At 55.5% G+C, this 14,493-nt stretch overlaps 1 protein-coding gene across 1 annotated transcript in view; it reads right to left on the bottom strand.

Moving 5' to 3' along the window:
- Positions 1 to 5,770: 5,770 nt before the first annotated feature.
- LOC120249046 (katanin interacting protein) overlaps positions 5,771 to 14,493 on the bottom strand; it is a gene marked incomplete at its 3' end in the record, with an annotated part of 157,265 nt that continues 148,542 nt past the window's right edge. The window contains exon 16 of the mRNA XM_039257525.1: positions 5,771 to 6,623. Coding sequence (XP_039113456.1) covers positions 5,771 to 6,623 — 853 coding nt within the window. The remainder of the gene's footprint in view (positions 6,624 to 14,493) is intronic.

Here is a 14,493-nt window from a genome sequence, read left to right as displayed (position 1 = left end):
TCACGTGACTTTGGACCGTGTTTTCAAAGACTGCCTCATGGCAGGTGGAACCCTCGTGAAAGAATGCTAAATGGGAAAAAGCCAGAATTGCTATGGGGGGGGGGGGGGGGGGGGGGGGGGGGGGGGGGGGGCGGGGGGGGGAGTGCGGTGTGCGCTGACGTGCTAACCTGATCGTCTGGGACGTGTCACCTGATCTTCTGAGTTCCCGAGATGCGTTATTTTTATAGTCAGGAAAAAGTGCTATAAAAACCGCTAACAACACAGGTATATTATAAGCAAGGAATTCACTTCTGCACGTGGCTAGCTTGGCTTCCAGATCGGAAGCCCAGGTCCCCAGCACATGGAGAGCACAGTCCGGCCCTCAGAGGGGCGCTCCGAAGGCTGCAGTCTCCTTGTTGCCAGACAGAAGGGCCCCGGCGTGCGCACCAAGCAGCAGCTTATCCTCGCGGCCATGGCTAACTGCCGTGTAAGGGTGTCATTCTGGAAAAACAGCAGCTGATGACACTGACATTCTGTTTTTTCTCCTTTCATATCGGATTGTGTCCTGCACTCCATTTTCTGCCTGTCTCCTAGGGGGCCCGGCTCCATCAATTATCCCCTCTCTCCAGAACCCTCCATCATCTCTTCCCACTGGCACCTTGCCCTCTCTCTGCCTGCAGACGTGCATAAATCTCTCCTACCTGAAAGAAAAAGGAAGCCCGACCTGATCTCGTGACTTCCTCCAACTGCCCCCCCCCCCCCATTTTCTCTTTCCCTTTGCTGCGGCCACTATGTCCTCCCTCAAGCCCTGCAAGCTGTTTGGCTCATCCAAACCCCACTTGCCCTTCTCCTGATTTTCCTTTGGGGACCACCCCACCTTCAGACCATCCAGATTAGGCAAATGCTGACAGCGCCCTTCCAGGCTGGGAAGGGAGCTATGGAGAGAGAGGGGCTCAGTTTAAAGTGGCGCCCGGGGGCGGTGGCCGGCTCGCTACACTGTGGGCGGAGCCTGCCTGACAATGAAGCCAACACAGGGGACCTGGCCCAGAGGTGGAGAGAGACAATGACATCATTGGAGCCCCTGGATCCAGCCATGCCTCAAGTCAAACCCCTGGTGGCTTTCTGTCCCTTGCCTCCATTAAGAGTCCTAGAATTCCCAATTCCCCTGATTGGACCTTCTGCAGCTACACAATGACTCCGTGTACTCGATCTTTCCTCAGTCCTCACGCTCCACATCCCAGGCACAGCTCCTCCACCTGACGGTCCCTCCTCTACTCTCTTAGGAGCGGTGGCACTTTCGGGCTCTGCTGCTGCTGCTGTCAGCCTCCCCAGCCCTGGCCCTGCCTCAGGCCTCTGCCCCATCTGGGCTCACCCGGCCAGCTCCTGGCTGCCAGGCGGGCAATGCTCAATTTTCTACGTCACATTCTGGCTTCTCTCCCCCAGCCACCGCCTACCGGTTCCAACAACCCCTTGGAAGGCTGAGGCATGTCCACTCTGTCACCTCAAACTCTGTGTGCCTAGAAGGGAATCTGTCCTCAGACCTTCCCATTGGACGATGTCTACTGCGCTGGGAAACATCTAACTCATCCCCGTGACGCCAAGCCTCACACCTCTCCCCCTGACGATCAGCTCTGCCGGGTGCGCCTTTCTGTTCCCTGGACGCACCAAGTCTCTTCCTGCCTCTCCCTGTTGTGCCCTCTCCCAGGAATGCTCTTCTCCCGGATCCCCACATGCCAGCCCACCTGGTCCCCGTCTCCTCCTTTGCCCCGTGGTGCGTCTCAGTGCCTCAAATAGACCCAGCCGCGTAGCTCAGTGCACGTTTGCTAGCACAGGGACCGCTGGCTGGCATCACCATCACGCCACCCCTGGGTTCAGGCCCGCAGCCGAGGGACCCTCCCCTCCACCTTGCACCTGTCCTCTCCCCTCCTTCTCATCTGCCATCAAAAAAGGCCCTAGGAGTTTCCTCCTTCTTTTCCTCTGGGCACAAGGCTTAACATCTGGCAGGAGGAACTTCCCATATGCATCGTCATGACATCAGGTTATTGTGATTTGATTTCTACTGACTGAAATGAACGGCCCAAGGGCTGGTCTGCAAGCGTGCGCGGGAGGAGGCAGAACAGACGTCATGTGTTGGGGACTCAGCCTGTGGTTCTCGGCCAGAAAGGCAGGGCTCTGCTCTCATTCTGTGTCTGCTTGCTGATTTATTCTCCCTGAGATGTCCGCCCCGGGTGTTGAACGCAGAGAGGGGCGGGCCTCCGCCTGGACCTCTCAGATGTGAGGCAGGCTGGCCCGCGTTTCCTTCTGTCTGCAGAAGGTGCTGATCACCAGTCCCCGGGAGTTGGGGAGCTGCCTGCATCCGTGCTTTGTCTTTGTCAACATCCCTCCCCACAGCCCTGAACAGACACCAGGAAGCTGCTGCTTTCACGTGCAGTCGACACAGTCTGGGTGGAGGGCCCTCGCATGAGATGGCGGATTGAAGGTTTACAGCTATCTCTTGGTGGATGGAGGTATATGCTAACTGTTACTAACACAGGAAATGAAAAGGAATGTAGACATGACAGAACCATACGCGGTCAAGGTGAACAGCCCACCGGCCACAGCCGATTGCACAAAGCGTGGTCACCTGACCCAAGTCGGCCAATCAGCGTCTCCCGTGAGACTTTAGGAGCAAGAGCTGGGAAACTGTCGCCCTCTGGTGGTGAGGCCGTTCCCCGCCCTGTGCACAGAGCCCAGGAAGCTGACCTCATGAGGAAGAGTGAGGGAAAGTGTCAGAGGCAGGGCCTGGGGCGTCAGGGCAGGGTCTCCTGGGTGCACGCTGGCTTTCTGGAGGGCCAGTGCTCCCGCTGGGCAGATGTGATTTCATCCACCCAGAGCGAATGGACCTCTGATGCAGACCCTTCCAAGATGTGGATGACATTATAATGGGATGCTCTGTTGGACAAAAGGATTTCCAGGCTCTGGCTTTTGGTGACAACACGACTGAGTCCCAGGGAAGAACTCGGGAGGTCGTTCATTCTACAAGCGTCGTTGGAGGGCTCGGCCGGTGCCTTTCCTGAAGGGCACGGCTGTGGGATTTGGCTCTATGTAATGGGTAATTTAAAATTTCTCAGCAACTTTCCTTTTTAGCATGACTGGCTTAACAAGCATTAAATCTCAAGGGCTCGGTTCTTAATGTGTCATTGAGCCAAGCAGTGAAATGCCTGGAAAGAAATTAAAATGAGAGAAAATCTTTTGAATGTGGACAAGTTAGAATAACACCCGTCACCTCGGAGCTCCCTGAGGTTGTGAGGGTCTGTTTACAGGGAAGGCTCTGCCGTGTCTGGCCCTCCTGGGCAGGGAGGGGCTGCGGAGATGGGGCACCATAGGATGGCAGTTCGAGGTATGGATGCTGAGGCAGGGTGGCCTGGGTTCAAATCCTGCTCTGAGCCTCCCTGGCTGTGTGACCCAAGGAGAGTTACTTAAACCTCACATTTTCTTCATCTGTAAAACAGGGCTGGCGCCAGGGAGAGAACGAGGCTCATCTGAGTAACGTGCCGGGCTGAGAGCCTAGCTTAACGCACACGCGCGCATCCAGCCACGGCAGTTCCTGCCTTAGCCACCCTTCCCTCACTGCAGAGGACCCCCCCCACGTGTCAGGCCCTTGGGCCCCGGGGATCCTGACACAGATGCGACACAGTCCCTGCCCTCAAAGAGCAGCCCCCACGTCCACTCTGCTCTCCTCCTTGACACCCAGTCTCAGGGTGCAGTCCAGGTGTGGGTGGGAGCAGAAGTCTGTAAGGCTGGGTAGTGGGGGAGGGAGAGAGCTCTGCCTGGAGGAAGGGAGTCCATCGCTCATGAGGAAGAGCACCCTGAGTCCAAGGGACTTGCCCGGGTGCTCTAGGTGACATCAGGGGTCTGAAAGAGGCCACCAACTCTGGATGTCTGAGCGTAGACATGGGCTGAATGCAGACCTTTGGGGTTTTTTTCAGCTTATTTATTTGAGAGAGCGAGTGGGGGAGGGGCAGAGAGAGAGGAGGAGAGAGAATCCCAGGCAGGCTCTGCACTGACAGCACAGAGCCTGATGGACTCCAGCCCACGAACCGTGAGATCATGACCTGAGCTGAAATCAAGAGTCCGACGCTTAACTGACCGAGTCCCCCAGGCGCCGGGGGTCTGCCTTCCCGATGGTGATGGCACAGATGGCGACCGGATTCACTAGGAAACAGCTACCCTGGCTTCACACACAGATACACCAGGAGGCAGAATCACAGGGCGGGGGTGGCGATGATTAATACCAGCAACTAACACCTTCTGGGTGCCCTTGTGTTCTAGACACTGCACACGTATGACTTCATTTTATCCTCCCACGAGGAGGGGCATTACTGGTCTCATTTTACAGACGAGGACACTGAGGCTCAGAGGGGTTTCAGAACTTGCCCATTGTGTGAGTTGGTGGGGAACCAGGATACGTGCTCAGGTGGTCTGACTCTGGGACTCATGCTCCTGTGCGGTGTGGGGGCAGGGTTCCACTCAGGGGACTTAGGACCTGGTGCTTGTGAAGCACTTCCCACACGCCAGGCTCCGGCTACTGCGTGAAGCCATCGGCTCATTCATTCCTCACAACACTGAGAAGGGGGAGGCGGTCTATTCCCATTTTACAGATGAGGACACCAAGGCACAGAACGTGGACATGCCAGGCTCTGTAAGTCCCAGCCTAGAGGTACCAGATCTAGAAGTGGCAGTGGCTGGATTCCAATGGTTTGACCCCTGGCAGCTCTGCTACTCACCTTCCCAGCAGCCAAATCTGAGTGCAAATAGTCAGAAACCCAGCCTTTGGTACCCTCCCTTCTGAGTGCTCGCATACAATCTACTGCAAAGTTCACAAACCAGGGGACTCCTCCCAGCAGATTTTTTTTTTTGACCCACATAGTGGTTTAAAAATAGTATCAATCAGTTGCCAATGTTGAAAAATAATATTGTCCATTTCTGATTTCTCTTCATAAAAGGAGAAGGGAGGGGCGTCTGGGTGACTCAGTCGGTTGAACATCTGACTTCAGCTCAGGTCACGATCTCATGGTTTGTGGGCTTAGGCCCCACATGGGGCTCTGTGCTGATGGCTCAGAGCCCGGAAGCCTGCTTCCGATTCTGTGTCTCCCTCTCTTTCTGTCCCTCCCCGCTCTCTCTCTCAAAAATAAACATGAAAAAAGATTTTTTAAATAAAAATAAAGAGAAAAATAAATCAAAGGGGAAGGGAGATCTGGCACACTGGCCTGGCGTTACCGTATGCCAAAAAGCATTCTGAGCCCAGTAGCGGCCGCCCCCTTCAGGTGGGCTGGCGCTCTCCAATGCGACAGTCCTCACCCTTCCCTATAGCGCTTCCGACACCCAGGCAAGTGTCAAGTGCTCTTTATCATTACACTTGTGTTATTTTTCTGATGCCACAGTTAAGAATAAAGTGAAGCCATTAGAGCCCAATGTCTCCATCAGAGGTCGAATGACAAAGACTAGACTAGAAAAGCCACGTTGCAAGAAAAACGGGCCAAGGGGACAGAAGTCGATGGCAATAACAAATATATCGGGGAGCTTAAGGTGCAGAATGTGTCTTGCCCGTTCTCATTACTGCCACCTCTGTGGCCCCTGAGACAGTGAATTTGTGACCAAGGGGGCTGAGAAGAACCCCCTTGCTTTGCAGATGAGGACACCCTCATCTGGGGGAGGGAACAGAGGTCCATGGAGCGAAATGCGATCATGGGGATCGGCGGCCTGCACTCAGGGACAATGGCACCTGAGTCAGACCGCTTGTCGAGCTTACCTCTGCTGGGTGGCTGGGTGTCACTGGGACCGCTGCTGAGGGCGTCCTTCCTCGGGCCCCTCCTCCCACTGGCAGGGTGCTCTCTGTTGGAGGGCTGATTAAAGATGTCGAAGTCGTCACAGACTGTGGGGGTCACTTTCTGGACTCTCTCCCCAGCGACGACATTCCAGCTGCTCGCTTGCCCTTGCTCACGCCGGGGGCCTTTGTCCCCGAGCTCGGCCTCTTGAGGACCCTCCCGGGGGTCAATGAGGTCATCTGGCGGAAGCCTGCCTTCCCGGTCCAGTGGCTTCTCAGGACTCAGCCAGAGGGGTTTTGGCTTCCTGACCCCCTGCTTCCTGCCCTGCCCTGTGGCGGAAGGTTGCAGCCAGGATGGGGTCTTTGCTGGTGTCTCGGAGGCTTTTCTGCCTGTGAGGTTTTCCAGCTGTTGGATCAGAGAGAGCTCTGGGTCAAGGGGAGGGCATTCCACAGCTGGGCGGAGGGGGGGAGCCCAGGGCATGCCGCCCATCGAGGCTGGCGCCGCTATTAAGCTCGTGTCTTCGTTTAACTTGGACAAATTGTCTTTCCTGCAACGGGGAGGACTCATCTTTTCACCAAACGACTTTCCCTGAAGAGAAACCTTCACATCTACCGCTGCTCCCGCTGGCTGGGAACACTCCCGATCTGTGCCGACCATCTTGCAGGCATCTCTTTCTCCCGAGGGGGCCCTCTCCATTCTTCCCTCCTTCTCGTTCCTCGGGCCAACCAGGACGCTCAGGTCAGCCGGCCCCTCTCCACCCCCTCTGTCCAACGTGCCATCGAAGATGAGATTTTTATTGACATAAAGCTTCATGTTCTTGGCGCCAATGTCAAGATCCTGAAAACACAAAATTTAACAAAAATGAAGCTGCGTGGCATCGGGCTGACGTATCACATTTTGGAAGTGGCAGATCAGAAAGAAAAATGTGGAATGCTGGAAACGAGAGCCTTAAAAAAAAAAAAAAAAAAAAAACCCACAGCACCAGGGATGTTAAATAAGGCGAGTGTCATTTCTGTGTGAACTGTTACATACTTTATAAATCAAAGGACTTTCACAAAGAGACGGCCCCAATTGCTGTCTTCTCACCATTACTCCCTGCTGGGACATTGGTAATAGCCTGCTAATTGGTCTCCCTGCTGCCTGTCTCTCACTGCCTTCCACCTCGACTTCACATTGCCACTGTCTACAAGAGCGGATCCGACCAGACCCAGTCACTCCCCTTCCTGAAGCTGTTCTTGTTTTTCACGGCCTGTTCATTACTGTATGGTTCCTGGGACCCCTGCATCAGGGAAGCCTGATGTGCACATGAAACTCACAGCCCCTGTTTCTACGGGTGTCATATTTCGGGTGCCCTGAAAGCGGAGCCTGAAGCAAGGGTTGAGTACAGGTTGCTTATTTGGAAGCTGTCCCCAAGAGGGAGTTGGGATTGTAAGCTAGGGTGGGAGAAACCCCCCCCGCCCGCCACCGGCGGTTTTTGAGCCGGTCCCGGCTGTCTGCAAACGGGGTTCCATTCCGCTGTGGCACTCAGAAGAACCCACACAACTCAGAGGTACCCCTCCCAAGGTGGAGGCTGGAGTGTCTGTCCACTGACCCCCTGCCCCGCTGCTGACGGCTGCCCCCACCACACAAGCTGAGGCTGAGGGTGGCTTCGGGAAAAGGACCTGAGCAGAAAGGCAGAGCGGTCTGGGAGCACTGGAGGCGGTGCCCTATCAGGGTGCCCGGGGCCTATCCCAGCTCAGCTGTGATCAGAGGGGGGGCCTAGGGGATGTGGTGTGGCGCTGTGCTGGTGACATGTTCTCCAGGTGACTCCTTGGCACGTGGAGAAGCTTACGCTGATGGGAGGAATTCTGAACTCAGCATGACACACGTACGGCGACCTTCACGGAAGGTGGCTGCGCCTCCCCGTCTCCTCCCCACAACATGTCCTACATCATGCAGATATTTAACGTTTCTTTGCTTGTGCTTGAAATATAACCACACCCCCCTCCCACTACTGGCTGGGCTGTCCATTCCTCTTTACAGCAACTTTCTTTAAAAACAGCTTTATGGGTGCTGGGTGGCTGAGTCGGTTAAGCGTCTGATTCTATTTCAGCTCAGGTCATGATCTGGCAGTTCATGAGTTGGAGCCTGGCATCAAATTTTAATAAATTTTAAAAAGAAAATTTAAGAACAGCTTTATGAGAGAATACATACAGTAAACCATGCGTACTTAAAGCGTACAGCTTGATAAACTTTAACCCATGTATACACTACGCTGTATCAGCTTGAACACGTCCATCACCTCCAAAGTTTCCTTGTATCCCGCTTCCCCCCACCCCTAGGAATCCTACCCTCCCTGCTTCCCGCCCCCCCCAACCCCCAGGCAACCAGCCATCAGCCTTCTGTCACTACAGATTACTTGGCATTTTTCTAGAATTTTAACATAAAAGGAGTCATGCATTATTTGGACTGAGTTCTTTCACCCAGCCTAACTGATGTTCAATGCGTTGTGTGAATTCATAGTTGTATTCCTTTTTATTGTGGAGGAGTGGTCTGCTGCAGGGATGCGCCGCAATTGTTCTGTTCAGTTCTGAGGGTCAGGGTCACGGCTGCTCCTCCCCTCCCCTCCCCCTCTTGGCCTCGCTGTTCTCCCTCTTAGGCTGCCCCAGGGCTCAATCCCGGGCCTTGGGATTCCCCTGCACCCTTTCACTAGGTGGCCTCATCCAGGTCCAAGGCCCTAAATACCATCCTTGCATTGAGGACTCCTGATTATTTTATTTATATGATTTCTATTTGTGGACTCCTGATTATTTTAATCTCCACCCCAGAACTCTCCAGCAAGCCACGTGACCTCTCCTCTGGGCTATCCAACAGGAGTCCCAACCTTGACATGCCCCAAACAGAACGCCATCTTTTCTTTTAGAGAGAGAGCGCACGAGTGGTGGGTGGGGGTGGGGACAGAGGGAGAGAGACAGAGAATCTCATGCGGGCTCCACGCTCAGCATGGAACCTAATGCGGGGCTCGATCTCATGACCCTGGGATCACGGCCTGAGCCGAAATCAGGAGTCGGATGCTAGACCGACCAGCCAGGTGCCTGTGCCCCAAACAGGATTTCTTGACAAACCTGGCCTTCGCCCGTCTTATAAATGGCCCCCCATTCAACTGATACCTGACCCTCTGAGTCCTTCGTTCCTCTGCTGTTGTCTCACGTGCGAATCCGGTTTGTCACAAGTCCCTCTCTGCACAGTCACTGCACTCCCACCCCCGACACAAACACACTTGATTGTCTACACAGCAGCCAGTGTTTTTTTTTTGTTTTTTTTTTTTTTATATAGCTGAACAGGTCATGGCAACCCCCTGCTTAAAACCGCCTAGCAATTTCTACTACACTGAGAATAAACTCCAGCGCCCTTCAGTGGCCAACAAGGCCTCCGTGATCTGGCCCCTGCTGGCCCCTGCCACGGCTCCTCCCACGTTCTTCTCCCACTCCCAACACGCCGCTCTGACGGCTACTCCTCTGTCATCCCGCAGGGCTCACGGCCACCTTGGGACCTGTGGGCTGGGCTGGGGCAGCACCTCTCAGACACCGGCAAGGTTGGCTCTGTCCTGTCTTCAGAGAGATCTTCCTGCCCCTCTCCCGAGCCCCACCCTAGCCGGTCCCGTCTCCCATCGTCCTGTTTGATGCCTTCCCTGTCTCTGAAATGGTCTCGTTTATCATCTCTTTAGCTTACACACTATCTCCCCCACTCAGATTTCAGCCCCAAGACAGTGGAGGCCCCACCAATCTCATCCAAGCACCCAGCAGGTAGCTGGCCCGTGGCTGGCACTCAACACCGACTTTGGAACTAAAAATGCACAAGCACACATATTTTTCTCCAGGATGTCACTACTCCCTGACAATGTTCCGAGAACAAATCTGATCGGGGGGAAAAGAAAACAAAAAAACAAATGGTGGCCTGTTGTTTCGCCACTAGATTGTTTCCCACCTTGCTTTGGCTTCTGATCTGCTTTTGAGATGTGGGATCTGAGACCCCAGGGGTGTCCATCTCCACTTGTCCCCCCCCTCGGCTCCCTGAAGCTGGGTTAGTAAGCTCTAACGAAACGTCTCGATCACCAAGCTAGAGGTGCCGCAGCAATTTAGAACGAGGCCCATCGGGCCCACGTTACACCACAGGCACCCGGCTTCAATCACCCAACTGCAGGACAGCAGGCTGCTATTTGCCGACTGTCAGAAAAGCCGATGCTAAAACCACTCTTTTACGTGGTTATATGGATGTGCACTCTGTTTAGCGGAGCCACAGAGCATGTGCGTGCTGTGAATTCATCCGGAGATAGTGATTCGAGGGGGGCAGCACGGCAGCTGCAGTGACTGGTTCTGCACAATTGCTACCATGCAAGCATCTGGTGGCAAGAGGCGATGGGGTGGTGGGGAGAGGCCTTCCGGGGCGGCGTGGCCAGGAGGTGGGGACCCCGGCTCTCATGATGAGATGGCTGGCTTGCCGAGCATGCTCGTGTACATTCCGCCACCAGCCTGACACCGCCCGGCCTCTCCCAGGAGTCTGGCGGAGAGGGGACAGGAGGAGGAAAGCAGGTGCGCCGTCGCATGCCCTGCAGGGGCCAGGGGGGCGGGACACAGATGCGCTGACGTAGAACCTCAGGGCGCGATGGGGAGGGTGGTGCATGAGGAGCTGGGAGGCTCAGGCCTGGCCTGATGGTGCTTAAATCTGAGACCTTTCCGACACTCCGCAGGCCAAACAGGGAGTATCCGTGGGTAGATTTGGCCCAAGCATCACCGGAGTGGGCTCCCTGGCAGAGAACCAGGCCATGTTCACTTCTTGGGGGGTTCCAAGGATGAAAAAAATAAAAGGCTGCATCATCTCACGCAGCCCTTGGAACAAATCCGTACGGCGGGCATTAGGACCCATCTTGCAGATGAAGGCACTGAGGCTCAGCCTTTCTGGAGGTCACACAGCTCGTGGGTGCATGGTAAGCCACTCTGGCTGGCATCTCCCTTGAGGTCAAGGGAGACCCAAAGAAGGTCTGGCCACCGGCAGAATCCCCTGCACTCGGGGGAAGCTCTGACTCCACTTCTAGTTTTTGCTAAGTCCCCACCCTGGCTTCCTCCTCACCCCCAGGGGCAATCACCGTGGGCACGGGTGGGGAGTGCGTGCACACGTCCTTGCAGATTTTTTTCTCCATATCTATGTACATGCTGATGTCCCCATCACTCCACCTCAGGGGCGGGGTTAGACACCACGAGAGATGTACGTGTGCGGCATGGGGGATTCTGCTTGTCCCCGTTCCTTGGTGCCCCCGCAGTCAAGCCCTGTACGTGGTGTGTCTTTGAGCGTGGACACGTGGAGAAGATTCTCCTGCTTCTATAGAACCAGCCTGCTTCCTCCCTTTCCCATAAAGCAGCCCGTTAGTGCTGACTGTTTCCCACTTTGGCCTGGCTTCCAAGACGTCCAGGGTGAAATTCCTCTTACCCCGTTCATCTGTGAGAGCTACACACGTGCGCATGTGTACACTTGTTTCCTTGGCGCTCATCTTTTCTTCCTAGATTAACTAGGTTACCTCCAAGCTCTCGCTGATGCTGCCTCAAACCCCTTCTGTGGTGGGTTTTCAAGAAGAAGCTTCGTGAAACCCTGTGGCTGCATGTGGCTCATGGGAACGTGAACCACATCCCAACCAGATCGTCTTTCTGTATCTTCCTTCTCTATAGGTGCCAAGGACCAACCATGTTGAGATGGCCACACATTTTTAATGCATCAGCATTAATATTATTCCAACCAAAGTAGTTTACCTGGCTCTGTGTGGCCCCGGTGTCGAGTGACATGTCCCTTCCAAGAAGCGCACACTGCCCAGCAAAGATGAACGGTGGCCAGCTCCGTGGGTGCTGGCATTCACGATGCCTTCTCCCCAGAGACAGACACCCGCCTGAGGCACGGCCGAGAATGACCTTTGGAGCAAGCGTGGGCTGGGCCTATGTGCTGAATGCTGGGGAGGGTCCGTGAGAGCAGGCCCTGCCCGGGGCACCCAACTGAAGGTGGACCAGAGGTGCAACGGCTGGGCCTCATTCATGCACAGCCTGCGGGGACCATCCCGAAGGCCCTGCTCTATAGGCTCTGTCACGACCTAGGGGCTGTGGGCTGCCCGGGAGGGGGTTCAGCCTGACAGCAGGCTTATCAAGGACGGGGAGGGGGAGTTATGGGGATTGAGCCGCTGCTGCCTAAGGAGCCACCACGCAGACTTCAGGACCGGGCTTGGGCTCACCGCTCCAGGAACCGCTTGGCCCTCCCTGTCTGCCCCTCCTCCCCTCCTCTGGGCTCTCAGAGCTGGGCTTACAAGCTGGCTGCCTGCACGTTCAGCAGCTGAGTGTCCACATGTGCCTGTCCTCACCTGGATGCGAGATCTTCAAGGATGGGGAAGAGGCCCAATCCCTCTCTATGTTGAGGCCTAGCTCTGTGAACTGAACATACTCCTTCCCGGAGCACCTGAACTCAAATGTTTTGTGGGGAGGAGATCTCAGGGGCCTTTTACATGTCCCCTGAGAAGAAGGGCAATGAGAACCTTTTCTGTGATGTAGAAACTTGAAGGAGATGGGGAGACGTCGTGACATTTCACAAGCACCTGGTACATGTCGGGCTCTGGGCCAAGCGCTCTGACCTGGCCAACATCACACACTCAGGACCAGGACGTGGATGGGACCTGACAGATCGGGTCACTGACTGACAGCTCTATGGCTAAATCTGTGCCAGGCAGGCTCCTGGAGCAGTTAAAATTTTCAAAACTAGTTGACAGAATCTAAAAATTGGGAGCTTTCATGTGATGACGTGCATTTCTGGCCTCTCTTGAACAGTGAGGCCAGCTGGCATCACGGGGCCAGGGCTGAAGGGCAGTGACCACGGCCTCTACTGGAAGGCAGGACTATGTGATGGGCACCAGACCGAATGATCGTCATGTGACCACCAGCAAGTTGCTCTGCTTTCCAGTGCCTCAGTTTCCCCATCTGCAGGATGGAGCTGATCACGCTGTACCCATCTCATAGGACTGCTGGGCAGAAGAACTGAGCTGATCCATGCAGAGACCTTTGAACACTGCCTGGCACACAGCACGTGCTCAAGAAACGTAAGCTACCATTGTTGTCTTGTATCCGGTCTACGGCCCCGGATGAGCATGCCTGCCAAGGCTGCTGCCCCGGGCTAGCATGGCCAGGAGACCCCCTGCTCCCCGTTCTAGGCAGAGGCTGGCGGCAGGCACACGAGGACTCCCGTCCACCCTAGTGCAGGGCCCACACTCACTCTCCCTGTCTCGGGTCGGGACGCCCCTACATCTGGGTCGAGGCCCAGAATGCAATTCTTACAGTTGTATTCAATCTAATACACAACACGTGGGGGACTTCCAGGGCCTGGCCTGGGTGGGAGGCAAAAGAAGAAAGCAAGGTCCATCTTAGGGAGTTTGTGACAGTCTGTATATTAAGGGGTCACAAACTCGAGCGTTTGAAGTGTAGCAGCGGTGGTGGGGTGGAGGTGGGGGCGCCGGGCCTGGGGTGACCTGGAGAGCACACGCCCACCGGTCCAGAGTGTGCGGGGGCCACTTGGCTCGGGCTGGTGGACGCCACGCAGGCAATGTTGCCAGTTCATCGAAAGTCAATTTCTGAATGTTGAGCAAGCCACAAGCTGTACAACACTGCGAGGGCCAGATGGGGTGCACCTGTGGGGTGCATCTGACCAGGGAGCACCAGCTGGGGATATCGGAAGCTCAGCAAACTGAGGGTCACCTAGGGAAGCACGGGACTTGGTGCCTGGAGGGGTGCGGCTGGAGACCACCAGAAGGGGCCTGGGGCAGGCTAGAGGTGCCCGGGAGGCTTGTGTGTCAGGACAGAAGAACCTGATGTCCCCAGAAGGAAGGGTCTGTATTAAGACAGGCTGGGGCACCTGGCGGCTTAGTCGGTTAAGCGTCTGACTTCAGCTCAGGTCATGATCTCGCAGGTCGTGAGTTCAAGCCTCATGTTGGGCTCTGTGCTGACAGCTCAGAGCCTGGAACCTGCTTCCAATTCTGTGTCTCCCTCTCGCTCTCTGCCCCTCCCCCGCTTGCGCTCTGTCTCTGTCTCTCAAAAATGAATAAACATTAAAAACAATTTTTTTACATAAGATGTGCTAGGCAATCCAGGTTGTGGGCACAGCAGGGGCAAAGGCGTAGTGAAGACAGCAGTTTTGTGGAGACCAGAGGGAGAGAAAAGGAAGGGAGGGCTGGGAGCAGGCGAGGTCCCTGACACACAGGCACGCACACACGTGCAGGGTCCAGGCAAGCATTGCACGTGGGAGAGGCGACATGGCGTAGCGCCGCGGTCGCCGTGCCAGGGAGTCGTGATGCAGCTCTGCCTCGACTCCCAGGTGCTGATGTGGCCTGGGGTCGCCAGAGCCTCCTTTCTCAATAGAAGTCAAAAATCCACATTTGCACGTAAAACCTCCCAAGTCTGAAAAGTTGGCGACGCAAAAAACTTTGCAAATGCCATTGTGAGGCAGCTGAAATCTGTCTGTGAGCGGCCTTTGGTTGGCTGGGGCACAGCCTCCGTGGTGGCCTTCTTCCCAGGAAGGCCCAGGAAGGTGTGACACCAGGGGACTGTCCCTAGAGGCCTTCTGCAGCCGCGAGGTCCCCGGCTCATTCCCCGACTCAGCGTCGCCGCGCTGGCCTCATGGAACTGCGGTTGCCTTTGACGCCACT

This window comes from Hyaena hyaena, unplaced genomic scaffold (genome assembly GCF_003009895.1).
Source record: "Hyaena hyaena isolate Hyena2069 unplaced genomic scaffold, ASM300989v1 scaffold_624, whole genome shotgun sequence".
In the NCBI taxonomy this organism is placed as follows: domain Eukaryota; kingdom Metazoa; phylum Chordata; class Mammalia; order Carnivora; family Hyaenidae; genus Hyaena; species Hyaena hyaena.
This window is presented reverse-complemented; position numbering and strand designations above follow the sequence as displayed.